Raw genomic sequence first — 24,460 nt, forward strand, 5'->3', positions numbered from 1 at the left:
TATGAGCCTTCACATTCAATTTATAAATAGCATTTTAAAGCAAACTTTTAACAGTTGAAGAAAAGTTGTATATATTTTAAGATCATTTTACATTTTAACCTATGAAATGATGAAAATGGCAACATAGAAAAGCATTGTTTTATTTTTAGCCAAATTGCAGTATGAGGTGTCACCTTACCTCCATTCCCTGCCTCCTTGTACATATCCAGCTTCCTCTGGCCTTTTTCTGCCACCCCTCTCAGCTTTTCCTTCCAGCCCATTTCCACTCCTTTGTAACACTTGATGACCCTCAGAAATACTTCATACCAGAGATACCCAGGGGCCATACTAGGCTGGGACTGAGTTAGGTGACTTTCACTATCTTTTCTGTCCTTACTTTGTTTGGTCTCTGCAGACTTGTTCTTTGTTCTGCAGCCGCCTGCTGGAAAGAGCCTGTCTTCAAAGCCCACCTTCATTCCCTAAGAACTCAGCATCTGGGTGTGGACCCAGGAAGCCCCTGTTCATTCCCACCACTCTTTTCAGCCCTTCTCTGTAGCACATCTCCCTTCATTCTTTTGTGACACTTGCTAACCTCCAGAAACACTCTTTACCAAAGACCCTGTAGCCAACAGACTTGACTGGGATTAAGAGTGAGCAATAGCAAGTGAAGAAACAGAACACTAGTAAAGATGAGACCAGATATCTATCAAGAATACTTCAGACATTGTAACTCCAGATGCCTAGGTCCTAGCACAAAAACATAATCATGATCACTCAAGATAATATGCCTCCTCTAGAAGCCAACAACCCTATTGCAATAGGCCCCGACAAAAGCAGTTTAGTTGAAGCACAAGACAAGGATCTCAAAATAGCAATTATGAATGTGATCAAGGACCTTAAAGAGGACACAAATCTGAGAAAGCATAAACAGTGGAATGAAATAATGAGAACTTCAAAACATTAAAGTAGAATTTAACCAAGAAATAAAAACCCAAAGAAAACTCAAACTGAAAATTAAAAATTTAGGATGTCAAAAACCTCAGAAGTAAGCCTCACCAACAAGGCTAAAAGACATGGAAGAGAGAATTTCAGGTCTTAAAGACAAAGTAGAAATGGATAGCTCAGTCAAAGATGTTGAACCCAAAAAACTCAGGCACAAAACATCCAGGAAATCTGGGATATTTTGAAAAGACCAAACCTACAACAATAGGAATAGAGGAAGAAGAAACCCAGGTCAAAGGCACAGAAAATACTTTTAGCAAAATTGTAGAATAAAATTGCCCCAATCTAAAGCTGCCTATCAAGGTACCAGAAGCATAAGAATACCAAATAGACAGGACTAGAGAAGAAAAGTTCTGCAACATATAATAATCAACAAACTATTGCAAACCAAATCTAAGAATCCATCAAAAAGATCACCATGATCAAGTTGGCTTCATCCCAGAGATTGAGGGATGGTTCAACATATATGAATCAGTAAATATAAACCACCATATAAACAGACCGAAAGACAAAACACACATGATCAGCTCATTAGATGCAGAGAAGGCCTTTGACAAAATCCAGCATCTCTTCATGATAAAAGTGCTGGAGAGACTAATGATACAAGGGACAGACCTCAACATAATAAAGAAGATAATGTAGAGCAAACCCACAGCCAGCATAGACTTCCACAGAGAAAAACTCAAAGCATTTCCACTGAAATTAGGGTGTCCATTCTATCTATACCTAGTAATTATAGTACTGGAAGCCTTAGCTATAGCAGTAAGACAACTGAAAGAGATCAAGGGGATGCAAATAAGAAATGAAGAAGTCAAAGTATCTTTATTTGCAGTTGATATGATCTTATATATGAAAGATTTAAAAAAAACTTCACCAGGAAACATCTAAAAGTTGATAAACACTTTCAACAAAGTAGCAAGATACAAAAATAACATACAAAAATAAGTAGCTTTAATATATATGTATACATACATACACACATATATAAAAATATACATATATATGACAAACATACTAAATTATGGAAATACTACCATTCACAATATCATCATCAACAACAAAATCTTGGAATAACTCTAACCATTTAAGTGAAAGATTTGCATGGTAAAAGCTTTAAGACACCAAGATGGACCGATCTCCCTGATTTCAAGTTGTACTACAGGCTATAGTAATAAGAAAACATCATAGTACTGGCATACAGACAGACATGTTGACCAGTGGAATTGAATTGAAGATGTAGATGTAAGTCCACACAACTTATGGACACCTGATTTTTGATAAATCAAAAATACACACTGGAGAAAAGTCAGCATCTTCAACAAATGGTACTGATCGAACTGGATTGTTGCATGTAGAAGAATACAGCTGTATCCATATTTGTCACAGTGACTAAAACTCCAAATGTATGAAGAGCATCAACATAAGACCAGATGCTCTGAATCTTATAAAAGAGAACATGGCGAACAGGCTTGAACTCATTGACACAGGAAAGGACTTTCTGAACAGGACACTGATAGCATAGGCACTAAGGCCAATATCAAGAAATAGGACTTCATGATACTGAGAAACTTTTATATGTCAAAGGACACCATCATGAGAGAAAATAATAGCCTACAGAGTATGAAAAGATCATTACCAATTATATATCTGATGTGTGGTTCGTATTTAACATATATAAAGAACTAAAAACCTGAACATCAAGAAAACATTAATGAAGTTAAAAGTGGGTGACAGAACTAAGTGGAGTTCAAAAAATGAAACACAAATGGCTGAGAAACACTTAAAAGAAAGGTTCGACATCCTTAGTCAACAGGGAAATACAAATTAAAACCACTTTGAGATTTCATCTTCCATCAGTCAGAATTTCCAAGATCAATAAAACAAATGACAGCATATGCTGGAGAAAATGTAGGTAATGGGAAACACTTAGTCATTGCTGGTGGGAATGCAAATTTGTACAGCCATTATGAAAATCAGTGTGGTGGCACCTCAGGAAGCTGGGAAATTGGTCTACTTCAAGATAACAGCTACACCACTCCTTGGCATATACCCAAAGGACACTATCCCCTATTTACAAAGATAATTTACTGATCCATGTTCATTGCTACACTATTTATAATAGTCAGAAGTTGGAAACCACCTGAATGTCCATCAACTGATGAATAGATAATGGAATGGGGTTATTTATGCAGTGGGATATTGTTGAGCTGTTGAGAAAAATGATATTTTCAGGTAAATGGATAGACCTAGAAAAAAACCATCCTGATTGAACTAACCAAGACTCAAAAGGCAAATTCTATGTTTCCTCTTGTATGTGGATATTAGCTTTTAAGCTTTCTGTATGTGTACTAGAACCTGAATAACCACAAAGGTGAGGTGCCTAGTAAGGGACCTGGGGAAGGAGAGGATCTCCAAAGGAAGGGAAAATAGAACATAAGGTTATAGGGAGGATCTCCAAAAGAAGGGAAAATAGAATATAAGATTATGGGGAGATAAAGGAGGAACTAGAATCAGAGGATTAAGTAGGGAGGGAGATGGGAGAACAGAGTAAAGGAGGGACTATGTGAGTGACAACTAACACTAAAAGTTATTTGAGAAAACATATAGAAACCTACTACTGTAGAAGCTTCCTAAAATACATATGTGAAAGGCATCTAAATGAAGTCACCGTGTAATGGAGACAGTGTCCTCAACTAGACATAAGCCACCAAGGAAACCCTTAAGTGCCAGGAATTGATTACATCTTGCTGAGTTTTTGGCCTACAGGGTCCTATGGAATTCTTCAAACATTACAGGGTATTGCCAAGGCCACTGGCTGCTCTTCACAACCTGATGTTAAGACCGTAGTGCTGAAGACAACACTTGTATAATCAAATACAAAGAAGTCTAGCTGGTGCCTATCTAGAAGCTTCATCCCTACTGAATAATGTTCATACTGTGGGAATGTACTCTGTACACTATGAGAGGAGAGAAGTAACCATCAATATAACCCGAATATAATCCATATGACCTTCAACAGTGAACTACTGCAAAATATACTGGTGCAATAGTGGTACAGATGTTAGAAAGCAACCAACTCTTTTTAAATGGCTGTAAGGCTTACTCTAGGAGATGGACTCCATTCCTGACACTGCTAAAGTGTTCGAGAACTTGAGACTAGAGAGGTTATGACCCTAGGCGAAACCTAATACTGTTATTCTGCCAAAGGAACACAGAGATAAAATTACTCCTAAGGAAATACTGCTATAGCCATAGATCCTTGCCCAGCCTTCAGAGAAGCTTCTTTTTTCAGTAGATGGGACCCAGAAAGACCCAGAGAGACCCTCAACTGGACAATACGCAGAGAGTGAGAGACTTTGGAATTATCACTGCTAAATGAGATGTCTTCATCAAACCCCTCCCCTCAAATTCCTGGGATCTCTGCAGAAGAGGAACAGAATGATAATGAGTCAGAGGTGATGGATGACTCGAGTGGAATAGCGACTTTCAGATACAACAGGAATAATACACATAGGAACTTACAGAGATTGTGGCAACACTTTTTTTTTCATTATTTACAGGAGGAGAACAGGTATACTAAGGATTTAAACATATGTGAGAAAGTCCCAGATACAGTATGTTTCCTTGAGCCTCTCCCACTTCTTTCTGGGCTGTCAGTGAGAATCCAAAACCAACAGGAAAACCAACTAGCCGATTCTCCTCCATTTGTCATTCCTATGGTGCTAGAAGAAAAATAAATCCTTGGTTGTAGCAGTCTCTGAACCTCCCTTTTTCCATCCACAAAATGGAAACACTGTGGAAACTTGTCTACAGATAACATGGAATCCATTGTATTCTTGTTTGGTCTGTATTCTTCTGCTTGCTTTTATTCTGTCTAGAATAAGACTGCTAATTATGATTATTATGATTAAAACACTTGGGGCTGGAGAGATAGTTCAGCAGTTAAGTGCACTGACTACTCTTTCAGAGAACCTGTGTTCAATCCCCAGCACCCACATGTCTGTAATGTCAGGATCTGACACACTTACATTCAAGCAAAACACCAATAAAATAAAAATAAATACATTTTTTAAAAAGGCCAGGCAGTGGTGGTGTATGTCTTTAATCCCAGCACTAGGGAGGCAGAAGCAAGTGGATCTCTGTAAGTTCAAGGCCAGCCTGGTCTACAGAGCAAATTCCAGGACAGCCAAGGCTACACGAGAGACCCTGTCTTGAAAAATCAAAACAAATCAATAACAAAAACCCAAAAAACAAAAACACCCAAAAAGCCACTTATATTCTACAAGTAAGTGTACATTTTAAATCAGACATTTTCCTATGACCTCTTCTAGTGAAGTAAAAATAGTAACCATGCTAAGAGAATAATGACCAGAAAACTAACTGTGTCATAAACTGAGTCTGAGATTCAGAAAGTTTCATCACTTTATATGACAGATCAAGCAAGCTTTGACATAAGCCTAGTTATGTAATAGGTCATTTTCCTTCAATGATATTTCATGAAAAACTATCTTTAATTTAGTAAGTTTTTGGTTCTACTAATAATAAACAATACAGCAAATCTTTAGGGATAGAGATAAGAATGGCTTAAACATTAATAAGAGACACATTCTTACTATTTTCAAGGGGAAGCATTCTATTCTGATTTGCATTTTCATGTCAGAATATTATTATACCTGGGGTTTGATATGGCTATAGATCCTTTCAGATATGTTTCCAACTTTAATATTTGTTAAACAGTTATAATCTGAGGTAAGATAGATGTGGTATTGCTGTATAAATCTTCCTTTGATTTTTCATGAAATGTCAGTGTGATTGCTTGTTGTATGGTTTAATAAAGGATCTAGTTATTTGGAATGGTGTCAGACAATGTCCCGTGGGACATTTCAGTGTTTGCTAATAAGAGAAGGAAATGTCGCCGGGCAGTGGTGGCGCACGCCTTTAATTCCAGCACTTGGGAGGCAGAGGCAGGTGGATCTCTGTGAGTTCGAGGCCAGCCTGGTCTACAAATTGAGTTCCAGGAAAGGCGCAAAGCTACACAGAGAATACCTGTCTCGAAAAACAAAACAAAAAAAAAAAAAGAGAGAGAAGGAAATGTCATTTATTTGGAGTATGATTTAAGAAATTTGGCCTTGGAGTTTTCCCATAGAAATGTACTAGAATTTATAAAACAACTTGGCCAAAATTCATGATACTTTCCCAAGTGGTGATTGTTAAACACTATATGAACTGAGCAAGTTAATTTGAAAGACGGCAAGGAAGGTAGAACTATGGCAGGGTTTGGAGGGAGGAAAGGGATTGGGGAAATGATGTAATTGTATTATAATCTCAAAAATTAAAAAGATTATTTTAAAAAATAAAATCATCTGAGAGGGATTTTTTTAAAAGTTGGAAGTTATAGCAAATACAAGTCTGTTCCATAGAGTAGAAATTTAGTCAGTGTTGTTAAACTGATGAAATTGGAATGCTGTTTCCAACTTTCAGAAAAAAATAACATGAACTGTAACATGCTGGGCAGAAACGGACCACTGCTATTTAAAAATGTATTTGTTTATAATTTACAGAAATGTTAAACCTAAAAATATGTATTTATTTTTAAAGTTAAAAGTTTCTTAGCCAGATAGTTCCAACATCATTTTTCTTAATCAGCCCTACAAATTCTAAGATGAAAAGTGAGCAAATGCATTCCGGCTCCTGCTCATTTGAGGCCCTGTAAGTTCTTACTTTTGGAGAGAGTGGTGAAGGTAAAAGAAAGAGGAACCCTTGCTGCCTTGTGGAGACTTCCACACCCCAGCAGACCAGGCCACAGGCAGCAGCCAGCTTACTGTTCTTCCTGGAGGAGAGTCTCACATTCGTCTCAATTGGGTTCATTTTATTTATCAGATGAAAGTAGTGTGCTTATTTCTTCAGGATTATATGTACATTCTTATTGGACTATTCAGTGTAGAATTATAAACTTAATGGTAGGTTTCTTAAATATCTATGTGTTGTTGTGTAGCACAAATCCTAATTGGTCTTGATAATAAGAACCTGGAGCCAGATATCAGGGTAAATGCCAAAAGATCAGAGAAGCAGAGCAACCAGCCACTAGATATGTTGTTTTTAATAATGCTTACTTTTGAAACAGAGATTTCCTAAGGTTGCAGATGGCTGGCTCATCTCCAGTATGCTGGTGATGTCTCCTGCCACTGAGCTGCATGGGAACATGGAATTGACGTTCTGGGGAGGGCTGTATCTGCCAAGCAATCTCTGCTGGTACACTGCATGGGTTGTGGAAAAATTCCAGTTTTGTTTCTTTAAATCCAGAGGGTACTGATGTCTTAAACGAATTTTTAAGATTAAAATCTTGTTTTAGGCTAATTTATATGAGTCTGTTCTTCCTTTCCCTTATGACTCTTGTGTATTTCTATTGTTTCCTTCTTTAATCCTGGTTTTATTAGAACTCACAGTCAAATTATTATTTTTCAACATCTGAAGTGCATATTTGATGATATGCAAACTGTTGGTTCAGAGAAGCTGCATGAATTGTCCAGTCACTCAACAAAACATACATGAGTTCTATCAACAATAACTGCTTTGCAATCCATTAACCTGTATCAGGAGTATATTTAGTTTCTTTTCTCCCTGTTAGAATGAACAGCTTTATTCACTCACTGAAAATATCTTACTAAATTCCCTGCCATATGCAAATGACTGTTGAACCTCTCTTTTTGTTTTTGTCTTTCGAGACAGGGTTTCTCTGTGTAACAGTCCTGGAACTCACTCTGTAGACTAGGCTGGCCTTGAACTCACAGAGATCCTCCTGCCTCTACTTCCCAAGTGCTGGAATTAAAGGTGTGCATCACCACTGCCCAGCTTTGTTTTTGTTTTTGTTTGCCTCTGTATTATGATCTAACATGTTTTCATATGTTTAACTAGAAAACGGTTATTTTTTCAAGATTAGGACAAGTGGTAAAACAGAAAGCAAGGTTTGTTTTCATTTTCTCAATGTGGATTCACACAGGTAATCATTTTAAACAGTTACTTTATCGTATATGCTGTATCTATAGCCATAATCACAATAAAAACAAGTTATATTTTATTTCTGTAGAACTGACATTTATGTGACCTTCAGCTCACAACATTCTAATTCAGTCTGTCAGCAATGAATTGTTCAGGACCTTACTTTCAGTTTAATGTTTTTGTAGAATTCCTGAATGTGTGAATGAGTAGGTCTTTGATTCTTGTGCCTTCTTTTGGGCTCTTTTCCTTCTGTTTGTTTAGTCCTAGTCCAAAGTGTTAGTTTTTGTTTTATTATATTTTATTATTATTCCTTAGAAGTCTGTTTTCTCATGAGAGACAAAGGGAGTGGATGGGATGGGATGGGAGGTGAGGAGAGCAGAGTTAAGGGAGGGAAACTGTAATTGGATATAGTGTGTGAGGAAAAAAACCTATTTTCAATAAAAGGAAAAAATAAAGGGCTGTGGTTAAATGCAAATAAATAAAATAAAATCCATAAAAATGAGGGTTTTTCACAGGTTGGTGACTAAGTGACAATCAGTGAATGACTGTCATAGGAGAGTTTTGTAGGTGACGACAGGAGAGTGTCAAAGGAGAGTAAGACTCTTAGTGAATGAGGAATGCTAATTAATTTCATTTGCTTATAGGGTCAATCACTAACTGTCTTGTGAGTTGAAATATAACCTTATACGGAGGAATAAAAGATTTGTCATCATTTATTTTCTGTTTCAAAAAGTAGAAAGGGTTTAAATCCAACTCATCACACATAAATGAGTGCTTACCAAGTGTCCAGGAAGCACAGGAAAAGTTTCCTATGCCCCAGTGAAAACCTGAGACAATAAGGTATTTTTAGTGTCCAGTTCCTTTCCATTTCATGTGAATAACTACAATTCAGAGTGGCTAAGTCAATATTCAGAAGTAACCCCAGTAAATACAGAATGGGACTGTGTTTAAGATTTTTCAACACCTCGATCAGTGTCCTTTCCTTACTAGCACACTGCAGTGTTTATTGTTCAGAATTTTACTGTTCATGCCTTTTGAGTTTTCTGGACTAGTTTAATTTATTCTGTGTTACAATTATCTCCTGAAGGTCAAGTAACCTGGTTTGGTTATGAAAGTCCTCGTAGCTTCTGGGACTATATCAGAGTGGCTTGCCGGAAAGTTTCTCAAAACTGTATCTGCAGCATTGAAAATATGGAAAATGTCAGTTCCTCCAGAGCTAAGGTAAGATTTGACAATATGAAGTATGTCTAATCTAATTAGAAGTTATTTTACCTGGACAGAAAATATATGAACTCTATATTGAAAAAAAGGTTTCATTTCTTTTCTTTGTTGCAGTTTGAACATTACCCAAGTTAACATCCTTTAGAGGTTTTATTTTTATTTTTATTTCATTGTATGTATGTACTTATTTATAATACTCCTTGTTGATTCATCACTGTTGAATCCTGAATAGCAGGAGGATATGACCGACTCACTACAATTTTCCTTTTAAGAAGCACTTTAAAATATACGCTGTTCAAGCTGGGAATGTTAGTGAACACCTGTAATCCCGGTACTCAGGCGGCAGAGGCGGGCAGATCTCTGAGTCCTAGGCCAGCCTGGTCTACAGAGTGAAGTCCAGGACAACTGTGGCTACACAGAGACCTTGTCTTGGAAAACCAACAATATATATAGTCCTGAGGAATCCTTGGGGTCTTCAAAGGCCTTTCTTTGAGGGTCTGTAATCTCCAAACCAACACACTGTGTTCCTTCCCTTTTCACGGTGTTAACATTTACACTACTAATGCACAAACAGTGGTGGTCAGACCTGCACAACGGAAGGCAGGCGGTGGCATCAAATGACACCAGCAGCCATGAGTGCTTTCCTACCGTACAGTTTGTATTAGAAGGCCAGTTTACTTCAGAATGTCTGCTCTTGACATAGTAAGTATTGATTGTTCATTTAAGCTTTGACTGTGTATTGACTACGCAATTGGTATGACAGTGTGTAATATGACTGAGCATTAATGTGCATGCCTGGAATCTCAACACTAGGGAGGCTGAGGCAAGACGGGAGAATGAAGGTTTGAGGCCAGCTTGGGAGACATAGTGAGTTCCAGCCAGCTTAGATTTTCTAGTAAACTATATCAGAAAATATTTCTGTAGCATATTGAAATGCAATGGTTGCTTCAGTAAAGACACTGCAATTGTCTGTATTGTGAGCTGATCTAGGTACTTTTGTGTGACGTTATCTTTATTTTGAGGAAACTTACAACATGTAACTTGGGAGCTGAAGAGAGAGAGACCTGTCATTTAAGTGCTTACCACACAGCATAAGGACCTGTGTTTGATCCCCAGGATCTACATGAAAGCCAGGCGTGGTGGCATATGTCTGGAATTTCTGCTCTGGGGAGGCTGAGACACACAGGTCCTTGGGGTTCGCTGGTCAGCCCAGTGAGAGGCCTCGTCTTAAATATCAGTGTGGACAGCTTTCGAGGAGTAAAGCCAAGATTATCCTTTGACTTCCATGGACACTTACACACATGTACACATGAACACAAACACATACACACACACACACACACACACACACACACAAAGAAAAATATTTTTTTTTCAGATTTTAGCATTTGGAAGACATTTCTTGAAAGAAACAGCCTTTCTTCCTAAAGAATATGTGTAATGAAACAACTGACAATATTTGTCGCTAGTGGTCAGCTTTTAAGCAAAAATTAAACTTTTGGAAAGCTTGCACTCAGTGCTTTAAGCTTGATAAAGGCTTTTCTGATAACATTGATGTTATCAGGAAATATATTTTTAAACTGTTTAATAGAATTTAATATTTGATAGACTTGCCTAACTTATATTTTCCAAGTGACCAATTCATGTGATCACAAAAAAATGCATAAGTGAATAATTCAGTTTAAGATAAGCATGTAAATTTAATGTAATACAGTATTAAAAGTTCATTGTTTTAGTTAAATACTCATATTGCATCTAACTCTTAAAAATTACCATTTGTTGAAGGTGGGTTTGTGTGTGTGTGTGTGTGTGTGTGTGTGTGTGTGTGTGTGTCTGTCTGTCTGTCCGTCTGTGTGGTGCATGCTGTATTCAAATGTACAGATGTGCATATCTGTGCATGCACATCACATACAGTAGTCACAACAGGATGTTGGGTGTCTTCTTTCATCACTCTTTACTTTGTTGCCTCAAGTTAAGTTTTCTTCCCAACTGGAAGGTTGCTGGTTAGGGCGAGGCTGCTGGCTGAGAACCTCTGGACTAGAGTTACAGGCGTGCACAGTCATGCTGGCTTTCTGTGTAGCTTGGGTGCTTACGCTTGCAGGGCAAGTACTGTTACCCATTGAGCCATCAAACCGTCCCCACTGACTGAGTTTTAGAATGTTAGGTGTAGTAAATATTAATAGAGATAGTCTAACTGAAAGCTTTCTTAGGGTCCTCCATAACTTTAAAATTTGTAAAAAACAAATCAAAACAGACTTTTTAAAATGTCTGAGATGCTAATGTAAGGTGTTTTAGTCTTAATTTGGGAAATATTTTGTTTTGTTGGGCTGTCGTAAGTAGAAAAAGAGAGATTTACAGTCTGGAGATAAGTAGTTAGTTTTTTAGAACTTTAAAATTGAAATTGCATCTCAGCTGAGTTTGTGTCAGTCTTGCTTTCCCTGGGACTTAGGAATAGTGTCTCGATTTCTTTAGGTCAAAAGATTGGTTGTATTTTGGATGAACTGAATCTATACAAGCAAAAACCTGTGGCACATAAGCGTTCTTATTTTTATTAGGTCTTTTCACTGCCTGCCTGGGATTGCAGTCAGATAGCTCTTACGAAAATGCTTAAGCCTTCTTCCTCTCCCCTCCCATTTTTTACTGTAAGCAGACTTTTTCAGACTGTAAATTCTGACTATGATTTCCCATACCCTAGTCCTCCAGTTCCTCCCCTCCACTCTTCCCATCCAGATCCACACTTTTTCTGTCTCTCATAGAAAAAAGCCAGGCATCTAAGGGATAATAATAAAATAAAGTAAGATAAAACAAAACAAGCAATTCAGAATAAGACAAAATAAACAGAAGAAGTTCCAGAAACACATATAGATGCAGAGGCACATATGTTCTCACAACGGGAATCCCTTAAAAACTCAAAACTGGAAGCCATAATATATGCACAAAGGACCTGCATTTAGGATCTTAGCTTCTCACTTTTCTATGAGAAAAGTGTGTTTTGGAATCAGTCATTTTCATAAAGAAGATCTACGAACATAATCAAAACCTTTCAAACACATCAGTTTTCCAGCGTTACTTTCCTCCAAGTCTCATCATGATATCTGAGTTGAGAAACCATGTCTAGGATTCATCCAGATTCAGCTAGATGCACTTATGTGAGGGGAAAGACTCCTCCGTAAATCTCAGTTTCTCATCTGGTAAAGGGAATAGTGACATATTGCCAAGGTCTTTTAATTTGTTAAGTTATGTATTTAATGGTCTTCTAAATATTAAATGTCAATGTTAGACAACATTTGAAATTAAGCATCACTTCTTCACATTCTTCATAAATAAATACTGTTGATGATCTAAATGGCTTTGAAAATGCAATGAATGGCAAAAGTAGGGTAGTTGGGCTTTAACTGCAAATTTTACAGAAACAAAATTTGCCCCATCTGGTGGTAAAATCAGAAAGTTAGATGCTTAAATTTTGTGAGAGAGTAGATTCCCCTGATGCCTGGGATAAGACTGAGGACCAGAACATGAAAATGCTGGTAGCTTCCACAACTTGAAAGGGGACACAACTAATAATCACAAAGACAAGAAAGGGGGCTTCAGTCGCCAACCTACAAGAGCAGAATTTGACTATCAACTGGCATGAACTTGGATGTAGATAATCCCCCTGTGGCCCCCATTGTGTGTGACCCTAAACAGGAAGATCCTGGTGTTGTCCACCCAGACTAATGCATAATGAGAGATGCTGAGTCAGTGTGCTTTATAGCCTCTAGATTTGTAGTTTACTGCTGAGCAAAAGAAAACTAATACAATTTTCTGTAATAAAACCTAGTCCTCCACTTAGTTGGCTATAAGCTGAGCTTATTGCCTTTCTTTCCCCAGCACAGCCGTGTGCTGTGTGTAACTGCTGCATTGAGAGAATGATGTTTAGCATAAATAAGTCTCTCGACAACTGGATAAAAAAGTGTTTTTACAAGTTTTCAGTATTGTATTACACAGATCAAGTCATCCTTAGAAGTTCAATAATTTACTGCTTGAAGCACTTCCTGAATCTGGTACAGCTCTTTTACTACTGGATGATGAAGTCCCCAAATTCCAATAAGTAAAGTAAATTTTAAGGGAAAAATACATAATCATAGTGTAAACACACAGAATCATGAAGAAGTAAAACAAATTCATGTTACAGAGTTTTTGAGTCATTATGAAGGAGTATCGGTTAGATCATTTACATTGGTCTTGATTCAGTGACATGCGCATTGTGGCAGGGCTGAAGAAGACCAGAAGATAGCTGTGTCTAATCTACTCCTATTGACTCCCATTTGAGAAGTTGTTCAAGGGAAGTCACATGGAACATAGATCTATAAAGAGTTTAACTTGCTAACAAAATACTTGATAATCTAAAAATAAGAAACCAACTTTTTAGTTTTCAAATTTAAAACAGGAGACATGAGCATAGCAAGTGTTGTAAACCCCTTTAATACAGATTGGAGCAATATGTACATAACTGGCTTGTCCTCAAAATTCAGAAAGTAATTGAGAAGACAACAAACATTAGAAATATAGCACTTTAATATATTACTCTTCAGAATGAGCCTTAGTTGAAGAGAGAATGTGATAACCACAGGGCCCATAATGCAGCCATGAAGTCAGAAAGCATTAGAAGAGACAGAGCATCAGACTATAGGCAGGAGAATGGGGCACTGAAGGGAAAGAGCCTTTCTTCATATCCCAAGAGGAGCTACATCAGGAGAGATAGCCACCATGTAGAGCAAGACAGGCCCCTTCTGAAGGGAGAGACATTCCAGAAAAGGGGTGGGTGCTGTTCTGACACTTAAAAGGAAAAAATCAACTGTGGAGAAAGGAATACATGCTGCGAGTCACTGTTACCAGTATCTGTTAATTCAATCAAACCAAGCATATCAAAAACATCAAGCTAGGTGTGGTGGTACATGCCTTTAATCTCAGCTCTCAGGAAGCTGAGGAGGGAGGATCCAGGGTCAAGGCCAGCTTAGGCTACATGGCAACACTGTCTCAGATCTCTTCTTCCTCAAAAAGAAAAAAAAAGATGACTGATGCTAAGAAAACTACAAAGAAATAGAACTATGTATGGATCATAAATATGATAAACTCTTAAGTAATTACAATGGCTAAAAAAATAGAAGCAAAGATGAGTATTAGGAAACTCAATGTTTTACAAGAGAATTCTTATCAAACACACATAGGACTTATACAAACATCAACCATTTGCTGAGCCGTAATTGATCTCAGTGGCCTCCGAAGGACTGGGGTCATGTGAAGCAGGTTCTCTAACCACAGTGGAAGTAAGCTGGACTCAATAACAACAAAACAGCAGAATGCGTTTATGAGTGAAAATTTGAAGGACCTCTAAGTAGCTCATCAGTGAAAGAGGAAATCATAATCAGAATTGAAATGTATTTGAAAAATGACAATGAAATACAATATATAAAAACTCGACTCAAGGAAAGTAGACTTAAGGCTTTTGTGTATGTTTGAACAACCAAAAGTGCTAGAAATCAATTAGCAAAGATTTCATTTCAACAAGCAACCACAGAAGTAGTAACCGTGAGTAGAAGGGAAGACAGAATACAGAGCAACACTTGAATCACACTGAAGCAAATTCATTCTAGAATAGCAACTAAAAGCTGATGACTGGCATAATTCATAGATTTTAGCAAATTTCTTCACGAAGTGAAATGGATTGTAGAATAGCAGGAGTGAAGACACCACCAACCCCATATATCCTGTAGACCAGTGGTTCTCAACCTGCAGGTCGAGACCCATTTGGGGGTAGATATCCTGCATATATAATATTTACACTATGATTCATAACAGTAGCAGAATTACAGTTATGAAGTGGCAATGAAATAACTTTATGGTTGGGGTCACCACAACATGAGGACCTGTATTAAAGGGTTGCAGCATTAGAACCACTGCTGTAGACAGTAAAAATCCTGTGAGGCTATTATTAATAACTTCACATTGATAAATTTGTAAAAATGATAGAAGCAGGAAAATCCTTTGAAAAATAATCACTTACCCAATCTGAAATAGAGAACGTCTGAATATCCTAATAATTAGGCTGTACTATAACTAAAACATGCTCCTACGTGCAGATCCATTTTTAATTTGGTGGAGATTTATATGAAATTAGACTTTTGTATTCATAAGTGACAGTCTTTTGCCAGATGTGTCAAGGCAGATATCTTGACTATTTGATGTCTTTTTGCTCTTTTAATTGATGACATCTCATTCTCTGGATGAGAAAGAAAGGGAGAGTTCAGAGACTGGCGTATTTGATGATGAGAGATTTTTTTCCCTCTACTAATGGCATTTTTTCTTTGTTTCATCATATAGTAAAATAAGGATAGTATCATAACCAAAACTCATGCAGTTCTTATGGGGACTATTTTAATTATACACAAAAATTTTGAACAGAGTCTAGCACGTACTAATTATGTCCTTGAGAACTATCTACATCCATGGCTTTTTTTTTCTTTCTTGAAGTCTCAATGATTCACCATTGCCAAATAATAAAGTGTAAATTTCTTAACATTACTTCAGGTTTTCTATATCTTGGTGCCAACAACCTTCATAAGTCTTGTTTTTCTATTCTAGTAAAAGCTCTTTCATTGAAAGAAAATAAATCATTAAAATTAGCACAATTTGTTACCACAACAGAGAGTTCCACACACATGCAAGGACAGGAAACTAAGTGCAGCCCAGCTCTGTGTGGATTGGAATTAATAAATCAGGAAGCAGGACTTTCCCCACATCTCTTATCTAGCCACAGCACAGCCTCCTGTGCCTAATTTTCTCTGGATGGTGCCTTCCCTTGCTTCTATACTTGTGACAGTGGAGCTTTTTGATTCCACAACGTACTGCTAGTTTCTGTGTCTGTTAGACTGAATTTCGAATGAGACTCTTGGGGCTGTTGGGCAGCCAGCAGCCTGCCTTTTCCTTCCTCTGTTTCAATCAGCTCCATCTCTGTGGGTTCCTCCAGGCTTGCTCAGAAGGAACAATGGGCTGAGTGCAGAGCACACTGGAAGTCAATGGAATGGGAAGCTCGGCTTGCAAGGCCATCCCCATTGTTGATTTTCTTCCCAGCAGCATTGCTGTTCCAGCCTGGCTGTTTTTATCACTACCTAGACTGCTTCCTTTCTTACCCACAAGTATGCTGAATTCATTATACCTGTGGACATTTTCATGCTGTCCTCCAAGCCCATGGGTTGAGCATAATGCAGATTGATTATGCACCTTTATTCCCATTGCTATTTCAATGCTGTTGTTTTCTGTGTTATTCGGTTGCCAGGAATTTTCCTGGAGATTTGGGAAGGGCTAGGTAGGAATGAAAGTAAATGAAATTTTATGTTCTCTACTGATATTATTCCTTACATTCTTTCAGTCTAAATAGGCTATGAGAAGGATTAGGGAGGTAGCCCAGTGAAATAAAGTGCTTGCTGCACAGCATGATGACTTGAATTCAAATCTCCAGCATCTACAAAAAATCCTGGTGCAGTGGCCCTGATCTATAACTCCAGGTCAGGGGCCTGGGGGATTAGAGCAGAGACAGATGGATCCCATGTGCTTTCTGGCCAGTCCAGCCAAAACAACCAAATGAACTCCGGGTTCAATGAGAGACATGTCAGAGAGAGAGAGAGAGAGAGAGAGAGAGAGAGAGAGAGAGAGAGAGAGAGAGAGAGAGAGAGAGAGAGAGAGAGAGAGAGAGAGAAAGAGAGAAGAGGGAGAGGAGAGGGAGAGGAGAGGGGAGAGAGGGGGAGGGGGAGGGGAGGGGGGAGGAGAGAGGGGAGAGAGGGGAGAGAGAGAGACACACCTAGAATTGACTTCGGACCTCCACACATAGACAGGCAAGCGCAACCACATACCCACACAGAAACACACACATCTATAAGGAATATTTTGGAGTATTAAGAAAGACTAGCTAATGTCGGGTACTAAGAGGGGTTAACACTTTCTAGTATTGTTAAATGATTCACAAGTCAGAAGTTCTTGTCTCTGATTCTGTGCTGACATATGCTAATATCTGAGTTGAGATTTTGGGTTTTTGGTGAGGGCGGTTAAAACCAGAGCCTGGAGCATGCTAAGCCAATGCTGTACCACTGAGCTACACCCCTAGTCCCTGGCTTCCTGCTGCTGTTTTCTATTTTAAAATCTTTGGTAGCATCTTTTAGCTCCAAATTTCATAGCTCATGAGATTTGGGCTTGTGACTGGTCATATAGTGTAATTTCCTATCGGTATGAAAACTTCCTCTTGGGGCATCAGTAGAAAACTCTCAAACTTGTGTTGTTAGAGAGACTATGAAAAGACTGTTTCATGTATTTTATAAGGGGACTCTTTTTAATTAGCATGCTGCCTTTGATATTGAAGTAGAATTTTATATAAATATACTATATGATTCAAAATATATCTCAAACCCAAGTAGCTCATTTTCATCAGAGGATATAGTGGTAGTTTGATATGTCATATAGCTTCTGAAAAACAAAATATGTGCTTAATAATATTATCGAAGTTTTCTGCTTTATCTTCTAAGGTATTTTCATAGTCATTCTTTGTTTTGAATTATTTGTTCCATATTGTTAATATGCATATATTTAACAGTATATAGAAAATATTTTTAAGTTTCTTATTTGATCCTTTCTTGTTCTTCTTAGGGTAGAGCCTGGATCAGAGTAGCACTCATGGAAAAACATTTGTCTGAATACATCTCTACAGCTTTGAGAGACTTCAAAACAACCAGGTTTAAAAGTCCTTTCAATTTTCTAATATTTATGACTTGAAAAATCACAATGAAGAGATAATCTGAAGTTCTCAACTTTCGGGTCATCCGTTTTTCTTGCTGCTCAGATAAATCTATTGTCTTCTTAGGAAAGTGTAATTTGTTACCCGAATATACATTTGACTTACTGGTTTGTGTAAAGGGTACGCATGGTGCCTGGGATGTCTTGTCTTTGAATCATTCTGATTATCGATCGTTCAGTGCTTGGAGCTTCATTCTCCCCATTCACTTTTCACTGACAAATTTGAAGGAAGTTTGAAATTCTTAGCTATCTATCTCTTTCTCCAGCATAGTGCTTCCTTATTTCTTTGCTTGGGGAGACGTAAATAGATCATTTATTTCTTTCATTCGTGTACAGAATTAATAGTGGCTTTGCTTTCTTTTCAGTGTACTCTTTGAAGGTATTATTTTTCTAAGGTTACATTTTAAGGGATGTCCTACTGTGTGCTCTATAAAAATGAAGACCTTATTGCTTTTTAATTAGTGGTGAAAGGGTTCATACTAGGACAACAGCCATGAATATTTAGTTCTTGTCTGGTGGTCTATATTTGTTGCTGTTGATAATACTACTTCCCTCCATCTCAGAAGTATTTGTAAATGAAAACATTTAATAATTTCATTACCTTAGACATATACTGTATAGTGCCATGGGCATAGGACACTATGTAAGATAAAATTAATAAGGATTATTTAAAATTCAAATGTAGTTATTTAGTTGCCGTGTCACATTTCAGGTACTTCATGCATGGCAAGTTGTAGAGCATTTCCCTTCTCACAGATAGCTCTGCTGGCTCAGGCTGCCTTAGGACTTCTCCGTGGGTGTGCTTCTTTAACCCTGCTCTTACTTCTGAAAAGGGTGGCAGAGTGGCGGCTGTAAATCAGCCTTGACAGAGAAAAGATAGGTACAGAGAACTCAGGGATCTGGCACCCCAGTTTCCGTGTCCTCGGATGGTGTTTAACATTGTAGATTGTGAGAAAACCTTGACATTTGCCATGTTCTTTTAGCCAGCTAAGTGATGCAGGCTTTCACTGAGAGGACTTCATCTTTGTAGATAACTAAAACAGTAAGCCTTTAACCAGCTAAGTGATGCAGGCTTTCACTGAGAGGACTTCATCTTTGTAGATGATAACTAAAACAGTAAGCTTTTAACTTGGCAGATACAAAGAAATTTACAGCCGGGCGAGATGGTGGCGCACGCCTTTAATCCCAGCACTCAGGAGGCAGAGCCAGGTGGATCTCTGTGAGTTCGAGGCCAGCCTGGGCTACCAAGTGAGTTCCAGAAAAGGCGCAAAGCTACACAGAGAAACCCTGTCTCGAAAAACCAAAAAAAAAAAAAAAAAAAAGAAATTTACTATGATAATCAATTTGATTAGGAAAAAGACGTTTTGGCTATGAAGGTGTTTTCACAAGATTAATATAATATGTATTTATTGAGGATTTTTCTTAGCAACTTAATACTCTTAGCAGACATCTAAAGATGGATGGTGAGATGATGATAAACTCTTAGATCTTTGAAATGAACCTGACAAAATGAAATATTTATGATCACAAAGAGATAAACTTAATTATGAAAGAAATTGAGGGTACAAATGCTTTGTATATAAAACTACAGCACAGTATCAGAATCTAATATGCTAAACCAAAAAAATCCTAAATTAAAATTCAGCTTACACAATAATTAACTCTTATGTAATTAAAATATTTCACCTTTTCTAAATAAACAGTAAAACATCTATCCTAAGTTGTTAGTCCTGTTTCTTAGTTGAAATGATTGGGTGTGGTAGAAATAATTTTTGAATAGATTGTTTTTGGAACAAGTAGTTTAAATATTAAAGGGAACCATTTTAGCCTTGTCTTACACCTAGCTGTACTCTGATGAAAAGGAAATGATTCAGCCCTAAACACAAAAGTCTCTGAAATAAAAAGTCTTGCAAAAATATACAAACATATTCTATTCAAAACAGAAACATGGCTTAGTGCATATTATATGCATGTACGTATATATTCATAAACATACCTGCCATAATAATGGTGCTTAAATATGAATACAGTGGCTTCATAATTTACAAGAAGGAAAATAAGCACGAAGATATTTCAAAATTCTCTTCTTGAATTCTGACCAATAAATGTGAAAACCCAGAACGTTTTTCTTTTTACTATTTAATGCTATTATTTTTACTGAAATAAAACCAAATAAACTTTTTAATTATAAGTTATTTTGAATGTAAATCCCTGGCCTACAATCACATTTGGAAGAGTGAGTTTGTAAAACAGAAGTACTGGCAAGAAGAGTTGTACATTACCTTTTATTTGGATGCTTCTTGACGTAAGTGCTTATAGAAGGAGAATTTAATCCTCGAAGGGTCTTGAGAGTGTCTGAATCAAGTGGATTTCTTCTTGTTCTGTCTAACTTCACAGACAAAGAGAAATGATAGTCTTAAAAATAGTGACAGAGCGTTTACCCCAGTGCAAGGGGAGGAGCCAAGGCAGGCAACTTTGAAGCACTAATCTGTGGCCATCCAAGGATCATTGTGGGTGGAGGAAGGGTGGGGAGCTGAAGTACAAATTCTTGGAGAACACGACTGCCTTCAAAGTATTAAAGAATTTCATGTGAACTTCTGCTGGGGTGGAAAGTGTCTTGAGGAGCAACTGAAAAACAAATAAAAATAAAAACTTCAGGAATTTGGGTGTTACAGATAGACAGCCAGAATTGGGAAGTGATAGAGAGAGTAGAATCTACTAAGATTTGTTTTTAAAAGTGGAAAATTGCTTTGATAACATCCTGGTAAAAATCTCAAGTGAAAAGTGAACTTAAAACTGAATTAGTTTGCTCAAAGATTAATTTCTGCCTAACCAGAGACTAAAAAGTAATTAGAAAAAATAAACTAAGTTTTATAAATGTGATATTTGAAACAATATTGAAAATATTTTGGAGAAGACTTTAAGTAATAAAAATTGCCAATAATAAATTTTGAAGATACAAAGATAAAATTATCTTTATGGAAACCCACATTCAGCTGCTTTAGTATTTAATTTCTAACTATAAATTATGTTATAAACAAATACCAGTTTTCACAATATTTTGGTATAAAAAAAGGAGGGAATAAAGTATAAAATAAAACTGTAAATTCCTGAGTAATCATTAAAGATGGAGCTCTCAATTTTTGAAAAGTAGATAGAATAGTAATAAGTTGCTAAATCTTTCAAGAACCAAGAAAAAATTTTAGAATCTATATATATGCTAAGTGTTTGCATTACTCATTGACCGGAAAATCCAGAAGTAATTCATACAATTTATATAACTTGTGTTACAGGTTGTTGGTAGTACTGCTTTAATCTATTGTTACTGTTAATCTCTTACTGTAGCTTGTTTATAAGTTAAACTTTACTGTAGTGTGACTATACAGGAGAATCAGCACAGCAGCTGCTCCTGGCCTCATGAAGGCTTATGTCTGAAGAAACTCATGGTGTGCTGAAAATGCTATGTTAAAACCACATTCAGTACACCAACCTGCCAGCCGCAGAGCTTAGCCTGTTGTGCTCTGACATTCTCAAGACTTACAGAAGCGAGTCTGTTTATAGATAGTCACCATGTGATGGCAGGCCTAACTGGGAGCTATAGCTCACTGCCACTGCCCAGCTCCTGCCTTGGCAAAGATGAAAATTCAAAATCTGGAACACAGTTGCTATTGAATGCCCACTGCTTTCATAGTACCTTCCGACAAACAAAATTGGAAGCCACACTCATATATTGACTGTCTATACAGATCTTGGTATTGTTTACGGTTTCAGACATTCAGTGGGTATCTTGGGATGTTCTTCATAGATGAGAAAAGCTTCTGTATTAAGGTGAAAAAACAAATATTACTAAAAGTTGCTTTGGATTGGCCTAACTCATGACTTATACAAAAACTCTTAAGTAGATCATACTTAAATACAAAATTATTGAAAGAAAACATAGGTTTAATCTTTGATTAATTCACTATTTCCTTGACATAATATCCTATGTACAAAGACCAAAAAAAAAATAGATAAATTGGACATCAATATTCACAACTTGATTCTTCCATGGACACCACCAAGAAAGTAAACAGAAGAACATAGACTAGGAAAAAATTAAAAATCACTTATCTGATAAAGAACATGTATCTAGAATATATATAGAACTTTTGCCACACATTAATAAAAATGAACAACTTTTTCTCTGATGGAGGTATACAAATTGTTCATAAATAGCAGAATGAAGCCTTGATGGTTAATTTCATTGTCAGCTTGACAGAATTTGGATCTCTGGATATATCTGTAAGGAGATTTCCAGAGAAATTTAACCATGGAGATTTGATCCATGGAGATGATCTGTGAAGAGATAACCATGAATATTGGTGACACCACACTACCTGTGGTGTCCCCAAACTGAATAAAAAAAGGAAACAGGAGAAAGCCAGAGGAGTACTCCCACTTCTGTTTCAAGATCTGCTAAAAAATGAGGATAGCCTTATGCTGCCACCCTAATGGACTCTACCATGCTTTTCCCTCCATGATGGGTTATAGCTTCAAAATGTGAGTCTCTTTAAACACCTTTCTCTTAAATTACTTCCTATCAAATATTCGGTTATAACAGTAAGAAAGTAATTAGTACAAAAAAACACAGCATTATTGTCTATAAATAATACAAATCTGAAGCATAATGATATACTATTTGATATCAAGTGAGATGCATATATACAAAAGATTATATGAAAACATGTTGATGAGAATTTAGAAATTTTGGATCCCTGCCTATATCTCTTGTTTGAAAAGTAAAATGGCATGTCCACTTTGAAAACAGTCTGCAATTCCTCAAAAATTTTAATGTAAAATTTCCATAAGACATGCCATGGTGGTGTGTGTGGATGTGAGTCATATCTATATATCGATGCATGTATATAAAATTGATAACATAGTTATAGAAGTGTACATACATCTATTTGTAGCATTACTTATAATAGCCCAAAGAGAAAACAACCCAAATGTTCACATGATAAAGAGACAAAATATATTGTATCCATTCATTCACCCATAAAAATGATTGGAGTATTGAAGTATATTACAATATAGATAAATCTTGGCAATATATAAAGCCAAAGGAGCCTCTTACAGCAAGCCAGATAGTGTATGATTTCCTTAGCTTAAATGTCTATGATAGCTAAATAAATATATAGGAACAGGACTAAGGTTAGGGTGTATAGACTGGGGTTGGGAGAATTGATGGCAGAAGAGTTAGAGGAAAGGAGGGGTAACTGCTAATAGCTGTTCTATCTAGTGTTTTGTCAAGTGACACAAGCTAGAGTCTTCTGAGAAGAGGGAACCCAACTGAGACAAATTCTTCTGTCACATTGGCCTGTAGCAAATCTGTGGGTCCATTTTCTTGATTAATGATTGATATGGGAGGACCTGGCTCACTGTGGGCAGTGCCATCTCTGAGCAGGTAGTCATTGGGGGTATAAGAAAGTAAACTGAGAAAGCCAGGGGGAAAAAGCCACTAAGCAGCACTCCTTCATGACTTCTGTGCCAGTTCCTGCCTCGGTTTCCCTCAGGGGACTGTGACCTGCTGTGGGATGTTCTGTATGGCAAATGTGTTGCTGATTGGTCAATAAATAAAACACTGATTGGCCATTGGCTAGGCAGGAAGTATAGGCGGGACAAGGAGGAGAATAAAGCTGGGAAGTCGAAGGCTGAGTCAGAGAGACACTGCCAGCCACCGTGATGACAAGCAGCATGTGAAGATGCCGGTAAGCCACGAGCCATGTGGCAAGGTATAGATTAATAGAAATGGATTAATTTAAGCTGTAAGAACAGTTAGCAAGAAGCCTGCCGTGGCCATACAGTTTGTAACCAATATAAGTCTCTGTGTTTACTTGGTCGGGTTTGAGCGGCTGTGGGACTGGCAGGTGAGAGAGATTTGTCCTGACTGTGGGCCAGGCAGGAAAACTCAAGCTACAGTGACCTGACATATGGAAACCAAATAAACCCTCGCCTCTCCAAGTTACTTTTGGTCATGGTGTTTACTTATCATAGAATTGAAACCAGAGTAAGACAGGTACTGTGACAGTTGATCTTCATTGTCAATTTGACTGGGTTTATAATCACCGTGGAAATACACTTCTAAGTGTATCTATTAGAATATTTTCAGAAAATTTTAACTGAGAGGAAAGATATACACTAAATGTGAGCAGTACCATTTTGCTGGAGTCCTGGTCTGAAAAGGACAGAGAACAGTACACTGGCTCCATGTTTCCCAGCTTTTTGAATGTGGAAGCCATATGACCAATGGCCTCACACTGCTGCCACTGTGCCTTCTCCACAGTGATAGACTATACCACCAGATCATGGGCCCAAATCCTCCTACAGCTGCTTGTCAAGCATTTGGTCACAGCCAAGAGAAAAGTAACCTATTCAGGTACATGGTTTCCTG

General features: G+C 37.3%; 2 protein-coding genes across 5 annotated transcripts in view; one reads left to right on the forward strand and one right to left on the reverse strand.

The window, feature by feature from the left end:
* Positions 1–20,444, reverse strand: part of LOC128098531 (ATP-dependent translocase ABCB1) — a 165,019-nt gene extending 144,575 nt beyond the window's left edge. For both annotated transcript variants that reach the window (XM_052719763.1, XM_052719764.1), the window contains exon 1: positions 20,310–20,444. The gene's annotated coding sequence lies outside the window, so the exon portion shown is untranslated. The remainder of the gene's footprint in view (positions 1–20,309) is intronic.
* Positions 1–24,460, forward strand: part of Rundc3b (RUN domain containing 3B) — a 162,510-nt gene that overhangs the window by 36,112 nt on the left and 101,938 nt on the right. For all 3 annotated transcript variants that reach the window (XM_052719766.1, XM_052719765.1, XM_052719767.1), the window contains exons 3-4: positions 9,068–9,201; positions 17,881–17,966. In XM_052719766.1, the coding sequence (XP_052575726.1) occupies positions 9,068–9,201; positions 17,881–17,966 (220 nt within the window). The remainder of the gene's footprint in view (positions 1–9,067; positions 9,202–17,880; positions 17,967–24,460) is intronic.

The sequence above is a fragment of the Peromyscus californicus genome, unplaced genomic scaffold (assembly GCF_007827085.1).
Source record: "Peromyscus californicus insignis strain IS unplaced genomic scaffold, ASM782708v3 Scaffold_6__1_contigs__length_162567912, whole genome shotgun sequence".
NCBI classification, from domain to species: Eukaryota; Metazoa; Chordata; class Mammalia; order Rodentia; family Cricetidae; genus Peromyscus; species Peromyscus californicus.